This window comes from Galleria mellonella, unplaced genomic scaffold, assembly GCF_026898425.1.
Source record: "Galleria mellonella isolate WM207_F2 unplaced genomic scaffold, CSIRO_AGI_GalMel_v1 utg718, whole genome shotgun sequence".
In the NCBI taxonomy this organism is placed as follows: Eukaryota; Metazoa; Arthropoda; class Insecta; order Lepidoptera; family Pyralidae; genus Galleria; species Galleria mellonella.
This window is the reverse complement of record NW_026442143.1, coordinates 1,721,632-1,731,290: the sequence shown is the minus strand read 5'-3', so window position 1 is coordinate 1,731,290 and position 9,659 is coordinate 1,721,632. Positions and strand designations below refer to the sequence as shown.

The 9,659-nt window shown below is 31.3% G+C and overlaps 3 protein-coding genes across 3 annotated transcripts in view; 1 reads left to right on the top strand and 2 right to left on the bottom strand.

Moving 5' to 3' along the window:
• Positions 1-600: 600 nt before the first annotated feature.
• LOC113516226 (protein OSCP1) lies at positions 601-1,711 on the bottom strand. The gene is made up of 2 exons (XM_026900606.3): positions 1,584-1,711; positions 601-1,493 (listed from the first exon to the last, which is right to left on the bottom strand). The coding sequence occupies exons 1-2, from the start codon at positions 1,693-1,695 to the stop codon at positions 685-687; spliced, it is 921 nt and encodes a 306-aa protein (XP_026756407.1). The 5' UTR covers positions 1,696-1,711; the 3' UTR covers positions 601-684.
• Positions 1,712-1,740: 29 nt separating this feature from the next.
• On the top strand, positions 1,741-6,238 carry LOC113515996 (SET and MYND domain-containing protein 4). The gene is made up of 2 exons (XM_026900324.3): positions 1,741-3,158; positions 4,137-6,238. The coding sequence occupies exons 1-2, from the start codon at positions 1,741-1,743 to the stop codon at positions 4,543-4,545; spliced, it is 1,827 nt and encodes a 608-aa protein (XP_026756125.2). The 3' UTR covers positions 4,546-6,238.
• Positions 6,239-6,255: 17 nt separating this feature from the next.
• LOC113516144 (uncharacterized) overlaps positions 6,256-9,659 on the bottom strand; it is a 43,216-nt gene continuing 39,812 nt past the window's right edge. The window contains exon 7 of the mRNA XM_026900520.3: positions 6,256-7,766. Within this exon, the coding sequence (XP_026756321.2) occupies positions 6,342-7,766 (1,425 nt within the window). The 3' untranslated portion in view covers positions 6,256-6,341. The remainder of the gene's footprint in view (positions 7,767-9,659) is intronic.

Here is a 9,659-nt window from a genome sequence, read left to right as displayed (position 1 = left end):
TATAAAGTCTCCCTTTGGTAAGAATATCACAACTCTACAGTAAACACAAGTCTTTACAATAAATTAGTTTATTGTAAAGACTTGTGTAATATATAGCAATTAAAATTGTTAGTCTGTGGTTTAAAAAAAGGAGAATTCCCTCCAAAAAGGCTCTGTCACGGGTCTGTAATTGGTGGGTACGTTTGGCTTGTTCTCTTTCATAAAATAAAGTAATTGTTACATTGGATATTGTTCTTTAATTAAAATCATAATAATTTGTCTCATTTATATAGTTTTATACGTAAAAAATATGTCTAAAGGACACATATAGGCATTTATAAGGGGCCAGGCTTCCTCTGGAAAATTAGTCTCTGTTGTTTTAAAATATTCTTCTTTTCATGTTTAGTAAAATATTAAAAATATATTATTTTTAACATACGTACTTTAAAATTATAAAAAAAAGTTCTAGAATTCATTAATTATAAGAATATAATCAAGATCAAGGGGCAGCGCAAAAACGAAGTATTTCCAGGTATTAAATGGAAAGTAATAAAAAAAATTATGTATTATGTGGAAATACCAATAATTTTCTTAGTGTTACCAGTTAAATTAAATTGCCAATTAGACGGCATTTATATATTATACAACATTTTTATATTAACTAAACTAAAATTTTTAAAACATTTTACAGTTTTTGTGGTTATATTATTTATTTTCTTCTAACATTTGTAGAAGATCCTCTTGTGGTGTACTTGGTATATTAGGATTAAAGGTAAGATCGGTTGTCGTTATTTTTCTGTTAGTGGCTATAGATTCAAATTGTGTATCACAAGATATCTCCAGAGTACGTTTTTTAGACTGGCTATCTCCAAATTCTATTGGCAACTGAATTTTAACTATAGCTTGTTTAGGTGTAACGTTTTCCATAGAAGCTAAAAGACAACTTATTTCACTTGTATCTGCACATTTGCTTTCGTATTCATCGATCGGATTTTTTTTACAGTCGTATATATATATGTTTTCACCCAAATTTTGCAATATTTTGGGATTAATGGTCGATGGCAAATTAAAAGTGCCGTCTTTTCTTTGTAAACCTAATCTTATCAAGACGGAAATTTTTGTGTGATATTCTGAAAACCAAAGAATTAATGTGTTAATTATGCACTTATAATCATCATCTGTAAATCGTTGTGCTAAGGATTGAAACCTTCTCATTGCTTGTTCTATAATGCATGTTGGGAAATATTGTGGCATGATAGTGGCCACATTTTTTAAATGTCGTCTTGTTATGTCAAAAATATTTTTATTTGTTGCTACAGAAACTTGCCACTTTACAATCATTGTCATCAGATCCCATAGTTTTTTCATGGAATAATCGTCGAGTTTCATGATGGATGTAGCTGATATGTCTTGAAGAAGTTGCTTAATAACGACGTGGGTGGCCACAGGTTGCGGTATAAATAACTCATCCAGGAGTTTCGGATGTAGTAACACTGTTACCACATCAGTGAGTACTGTAAATAAATTACTATTTTTAATCACAAATTTTTACTTAAGACCTAACCTCAGCTTTCTGTAGTTTCAGAAACAGAAGAGAAACTAACCTCTCTCGGACTTGTCAGCTCCTATGTTTTGCGCCTTTAATCTTTGATCAATCACATACACCATTTCACAGCCTAAATTAACAACTATAAAAGGTGTCGCAAAGTGGGACATTTTCTCTGATATGCAAGTACACAATTAATCGATATTACCACAAAAATGAGTATCGATAGTTGTTATGAAAGCGTAATCGCGAAATTAACTGCTGACAATAGAATAAAAGAAATTTCACAAAAATTATTATCTTTTACACAAAACGATGAGAGAGTTTTGTATGTTTATGGAATTTTAGGCAGCTTAGATGCCTTTCCAGACCTAATATCTGTATCCAAGTCTGAGGATGTTTCTTTACACTACCGTCTCCTAGGCAACCAGCACTATGGAAGGAAAGAAAACTATACAGCCTTACAGTATTATAACTTGTCACTGTTATATGCACCAATAGGATCAGTGTGTTACAGTGTAGCTTTATCAAACAGATCTGCAGTATTTTTGTCATTAAGGAAATATGATGAATGTTTAAAAGATGTTGAAAAAGTATTTAAATGTGAATTTCCAGCCAACCTAAACAACAAATTAATTAAAAGAAAGGAAACCTGTCTCAATAATCTAGTAAACAAAAATGAACAAAATGGACATAAAGAGAACCCAGAAATTAAAAAAATTCTTTCATTGGAAGGTCCCAAAGACCCCAGATATGTATGTGCAAGTGCAAAATTGGAAGTTGTTTATAATGAAAAAATGGGTCGGCATGTTGTTGCAAAAGAAGATATAAAAGTGGGTGAAGTATTAGTTGAAGAGGAGCCATACTTGGTAATCCTATTGAGTTCACAGTATTTGGTCTGTTGCAATTATTGTCTGTCTAGAAGTATGAATTTGTTGCCCTGTCATAAGTGTTGCTATGTTTTATATTGTAGTGAAGCTTGTAGAGAGAATGCTTGGAAAGAATATCATAAAATTGAATGTTCATTAATGCCTATGTTGTTGCATATGGAATTCACAAAACTTGAATGGCTTGCCCTCAGAACTGTCATAAAAGCTCGAAATGAACATAAAAATTGGACTGATTTATTCAAGACAATAGAAGAAGCTGAGAATTCCAATTTGGAATATAAAGGTCATGTTAAAGTAAATGATAAATGGGTGTATGATTCTAAAAATTATGTATCAATTCATACTTTATCAAGTAATATTGACAAGAGATCTATCTCAGATATCTTTCAGAAATCTGTCACGGCTGCTGTATTTTTAGATATGTTGTTTAAATATACAAACTTTTTGGATAGTGAGGATATTGATGTGAAAGTAAAAGCTAAGCAATGTGTGGCTGGTAACTTGTTGCACCATATTATGACAGTTCCCATCAACATGCATGGTATTGAATCCACAAAACAATCTGCTAATGGCAACTATGTGGATGAAATAAATATTGCTAGTGGAGCTTATGCATACCATAGTTTATTAAACCACTCCTGTTCTCCTAATGTAGTTCGAATCAATAAATTGGGCAGCACACTCATGTCACTGATTGCACTGAGACCAATAAAAAAGGGAATGCAAATCTTCGATAATTATGGGTATGTAAGCTTATCTTTATTGATAGAGTAACAGTGAGTGATGAAGGAATGAATTAGCTTAGGTAGGTAAGGATGAATTAACTCACCTATTACCAGGAGAGGATGAATTTCTTATACACTTCATATAAATTTAATATAAAATTAAATAAGCATGCATTGGCCTGTGTGTATAATATTGTGGTTAGATATTTTGAACATCAGATAGCGACAACCTCGTATAAGTAGTAGCAGTAGTATGACAATTTTTAATAATAAGTGTAAAAATGATGTCATATTAATATATAAAAAAAAATTTACAGTAAGTAAATAGTTTTTTTTTAAGTAAGTTTATATTAGAAACATTTATCGGATTTTTTTGGACTTGTCAAATAGAAATAGGATAGATTTTATCAAGGTCAAAAATTTGGACTCTATAAGTTGCGGTACTTTTTAATGGATAGTAATAGAATGGTTACCTCGCCTGCGCTTACGGTATACACTGACAGGGTACCAGTGAGGGATAATAGGTCAGGATGAAGCAGGTCAGTTGGCCTATTGTGATTATTTCAAGAATAAATCAATCATAATAGTATTTAGGGAGAACCGCATGGAAGTCGACCTGGTAAGGTTAACAACCACCTTACAGGTGGGGGAGAGGGGATTGGTAGTAATGGGAATTAACATTCCCATTGCTAGCAATATACCCTATTAGGTTGACCTCCATGCGGTTCCCCCTGTAAACTATTGTAATTGATTTATTGTTAATCATGATATGCCAACTGGCCAGTTTCATCCTCACCTATTATCCTTCGCTGGTGTCCTGCCAGTGTATACCGTGAATGCAGGCAGGGTTACCATTCCATTCTCATTCATTAAAAAAAACCACCTTTCAGGTTCACACACTCTTTTCGCCCTAGGTGGCAGTAGTGGTGTTTGGCCCATGTTTGATAGTTTGTATTATATGAAATTAATTATATAATAAAAATATTTACTTTTCAGCTCTCACCATGCCCTCCAAGATTATGTGACACGGCAAAGAAGTCTTAAATTTCAATACAAATTCACCTGTTGTTGTGAAGCTTGTGTTGATAGGTGGCCTTTATATTTTCAAATGGACAGTGGTTTAAATTTACCTCTAAAAGTAATTAAGAAAAAAAAGGAATTGTTGAGTTCAGATGTAATTGAAAAACTACAGAGAGGCGATATTAACACAGCGATAAAGTTATACAAGCCTTTATGTGAACTCGCTGAGAGTTTAGAGCCGTATGCACCATGTACTGAATTAGCTGACTGCCAAGAAACACTGAAGCAATGTTTGCAAATATTTACTGGTCTTGTACCTTACGATTTGTCCATTTCAGTAGAGTGGGGTGCAAAACCTCCTACTCAGTACCAACTTAAAGCTTAAGAGCGTTCATTTTTTTTACTGTAGTGTGGCAACGTCGCCGCTATCTGTCAATTTCCAAAAACGTTATTTTTCAAATTTTCTTTTCATTTTAAAAGGGCTCTGCTAGCGAACTAAGAAGGTAATAATTATAATTTACTATAATATTACATCTACTATTAAAGACAATGCGCCTACTTCATATTTTTCTTCACAATTTTTTAAATATCGTTTGTTATCAAAATCCAAAGTTTTAGTATACAATTTTATAAGAATATTACATTATTAACGTTTTAGTTCGCTAGCAGAGCACAATCCGAATTTAATTGTTTTTGAAAATTTACAGATAATTACGATGTTGCCATACTTCCTTGTAAACGCTCAATTGTTAATATTTTCAAATATTGTTATTCCATTTTTCTGTGTTCTTAATAACTTTATAAAAATTGTTTATTCTATTTGGTGAATTATATGTAGATTACGTACACTGTGTTGATAGGGATTTATAACAAATGAGTAATGAGTATTAATTTTTGGAACAATTAGTATTCTGTGAATCTCACACTTTTATTGATCGTTGAACTGATGTTACTTCTTATTACTTTTACTTATAAATTTAAAAATCGAATTTACTTTATTTTTAAGTGATAAATCTCTTGCCTATTTTGTTATCGTGTTTATTGTTATTAATTTGTTTTTTTTTATGTTTATGCATATTATGTAACAATGACCCATGTGTTACATCTGTGTATACACGGGGACTTATTTTTGAAGATGATTATTTAATACATTATTACCTTTTTTCCTATATTATAGTTTATGTTATTGTTAAGCTACAAAGTCGGAATATTACGATTGTAAAACAACTGTTTAAACAACTAGTAAACTTACTTATTGGATATTCTAGGCTTATATTTCAGTTGTACTAGCTATAGATGATTTAATTAGTTTCAGTTAATTGAAATCTTACTAGAGCTGTATGGAGACTATAAACGATCAAGCAGTTTGAGTTAAATGCGCATTTATTGTAGTTTAAGTTTAAGCACGGGTAATAGAATTTGGGCCGAGTTGTCTTGACCGTTTACAAAGCCTATACGGCTGATCTATCTTTGTTTTTGTAGGTGTTGCCTTTATGATTTAGATCTATATTTTATATACGACATGTAAATGAAAATTTGTCATGAATCTTAAGTTTCATTTTGTATCTTATTTGATTCAAAAGTTACAATTGTAAAATTCGTTATTATTACCTGAAATTAAGTCATCGATATATTCTTGATAACTTTATTACCTAATAATGGCCTTTTTCCTACTCGCCTGTGATCGAAAATAACTTTAAGTAATCAAAGGTAGTGGGTTTAAACTTCGCTTAATACAAATATTATTTAGTGTTTATCAGTAATTGCCTATTTAATTAGATATGTTTAAAACAAATTATTAATATTTGTGGACTAATGTTAAACATTCAGTTTAGAAATAGGATTATTTTTTTGTGTGCCTTATAGTTCTTTAGCTAACATTGTTTTGTATGTTTATATCTTTACTCGTATAATTGAGTAGGTATTAGAAATCTCTTTATTTTTTAAACTATTGTTACTATTGAAGACTATATATTTAAAATACCTATAGTACCCAATACATATGTTATTTTAATTAACCTAGCTTAAGAAATTATATACAGTTTTTATATTTGCAATTTTTGATATCATGCCTAAACAAAATAAAAAAGGTACATTAAAAAAATATTTTTATTTAAGTAAATCACCTTCAATTATCACATGTTATGTCTTAAACAAACCAGTTGAGCGGTTTTGTTTAGTTCAAAGTATTTCTAATAAAACAGAATACATGGAAATAATTATAAAATAAATATTAATGTTGGGCGAAAGCAAGACACTATTAGAACCCGTTAATTTGTTAAATGTCTCATTACTAACTTTATCTTCATTATTTATAGTCAGCCGTCCCGTTCCTTCAAGACTGATTGGACCGTAATGTCGAATATAGTCTAAAACACATTCTAATTCAGTGTACTGAATTTGCTCTTTTGGAAGACCATCAAATATTGTATAACCATCACCAGCATCTGCTAAAAAACTTGGCATAAATAATCTGTACTCATAATAGTCTTGTACGTCTCTAAATTCCATATCTTTACATTTTGTGCAGCTAGCTCTCACTGATATAACACGAGATCCGGGTGGTTTAGCTAAATCGTACACAACTTGCATACCAGACACTTGCAAAAATTGCCCAGTACTGTCTATAAGACGCCACGTTGACACAGAATGTTCTAGCATTTTTTTTAATATAGTTCCATTCATCGTCACTATTGTTAAAGGATCAGAAAAGGGCAATACAGTCATCCAATCGTTTCTGGTCAAATTAAAAGGTTTGTCTGGTCGATCTATTGATGCTCTTATTCTCCCACCTTGAACTACAGATATATGTGCATCTGAATACTCTTTGTAATATCGCCTGGTGTAGTTTAGAATTGCATCAGTTATTAAATCACCTATATTACATTCTTTTAAGCGACAATCCCCATTTAAGAAGACTGAAGATACTCCGATTATTTCACTGTTTAACCTATCGATGTTACTTCGATATTTGTTTATAGTTTGTAATAACTCAGGGTCATTAGGTACTTCTTCATTCAGAAGTAAGGGTGTTCCATCATGGTTTACTATTTCGCCGTCAGCGTTGAACGTCAAATACAGTTGTCCTATATATTTAGTGTATGCATACGCTTGTACTACTAACACTGGTTTTCCTGTTGATTGTTTTACTATTGTGGGATAAGGTCCTTGTGGTATTTCTGGTTTCTCTTCACTTCTACCATTATACAGGAATGTGTTTGAATGACCACCTATAACCACGTCGAGATCAGGAACATTTTTTGCAATTTCTAAATCTTTATAGAAACCCGAGTGACCAAGCGCAATAATAATGTTTATGCCTTGTTCCTTTAATTTATTAACTTCTCTAGTTATAGCTATAACTTCATCTTCGTATTCCACTTTATTTCTTGGAGCTAAAAACTTCGTTTCTGGTGTTAGATAGCCTATTATACCTATTCGGTTTCCTGCTATCGTTAATACGATTGTTTTATATAAATTTGTTTCATGTTCTAACTCTGGCACTTTATCCAATATAAGATTAGCGGCTAACACAGGTGATGTCAAATTCCTTATAAATGGCACAACTCCATCTACACCTTCGTCGAATTCGTGGTTTCCAAGGGACTGCAAGAAAAAAATAATTATAGAATTAGCCACTATTTTTAAAGTTGGTATAAAGAATTTTGGTTGACATGTAGGACCTAATATAATAGAAATATTATAATTATCAGTCTGTTGAGTTAAATTTGAAATAACGAATTTACAGCTTTTATTTTAAAATTGAATGTGGATTAATACTGGAGTTAACACTGTAACTTAGTCGATTTTAAAAAGAATTATCGAAATCAATGTAGAAGTAGCGACGATATTGTGTAACATACAAAAGAATACAGTAGAATGCTAGTAAGGAGCGGATTATAAATAAAATAATAAATATATTCTATCAGGTTGTTCTCGACGCGGCCATATTGGAAACTAACGTGATTAATTCCTGGTAAATTTTCCACGATAGGCCAACTGGTTTGATTTCAATCTCACCTATCATTTGATACTCTCGAAGCGTGTGCCGTTGGCGCTACTGGCACTGTTATTTAATTTTCATCTATTAAAATTTTGAGAACATTCTTTTTGAAGATTATGATGTACTTTATTTATTTAAACTTTGGGCAATATTAATAAAATGTGGTACACAAGGCGGATTTAATTCTATAGACATTCTCTAGCAGCTAATGTTAGGGAGTGCAGAGATGCTTGACAAAATTTTTATACGACATTAAAATTAATAGAAATTTCAATTTAATGAAATGTTTAGCGATACGATCTCGATAATCCTTGTTTGAGAGCAATTGCCGACCATAGTCTTTGCCTTTGTGCACAATCGTAGGAAAATATATTTTTTCAGTGACGTCAATAAAGAAGGAGGGTTTCAATTCTTCTTATTTTTTTTTGTGGCTGTGTTACGTCATTACGTCGTCAATTCTGCATTGATTTCTACAATGATGTTTTGTAATGAATAGGGTTTACCCTGTGTTGATCCTATATTCGTTTTGGATTGATGGTGTACTTTTAGGTTTTTTTTCTATGATAATATTTGATAATGTAAATACCTATCTCTGTTTACTTTTTTATTCAATACTAAAATATTAAAAAAGAAATTTTCTTAAAAAATTACGATTTCTGTAGTTATTGGTTAAGAATCGTGCGAAGATGTCCTGTCATATACATACAGACAAATAATAAGTTTCTTATTGAGATTTTTTTAGAGTTCTACCTATCTTCATGCCACGTCTCCTACGGAGTAAGAAGAATTATCGTATCTATATTAAATATTATTCCTTGATATTTATTCATTACTCGCCTTTGGTATTAGATATGGGGGGGGGGGGATATTTAATTACTGAAATTTTATTTTTTTTATTCTTTCATTAATTTCAAATAATATTGTGTTATAGGGGAAATAAATGAAACAAACAATGCTTAAATTGATAAATTTTAATAGTACAAAATGAACATCTAAAAAATTTGCTGTATGTTTTTTTATACTACTTAGAATGGTAAACAAGTTGACGGCCCACCTGATGGAAAGTGGTAACCGTCACCTACAGACATGAGGAGTACCATGGACATAACAGATTTTAGAAAAGTACTTAGGTACTATATATTATTAGTTTTACTGTACTCTTAGACAGTATGAATTAATTTCAAAGAATTTTAAAATATTGAATATTAATCTAGTAATCTTTTTTGGTATAACTCGTGAAAATATTTAATTGTTTCTTATTTCAAAATTGTATCAAAAATTTGTCTTTCTTTCAGTTTATTTTATGTAACATGGAAAGTCAAATAAGTTCGTGGCAATCATCGTCTATAGACACATATTATGGATATTGCAGAATGTACGCATGTAGCAGGTACGCACATAGTAACCATAGTACATGCGAGCATTTGTTATGCATTGCCATTCTCCAAGACAATGTTATGTCCTCGTACCCTGTAATTTTACTGCTTTTAAGACCT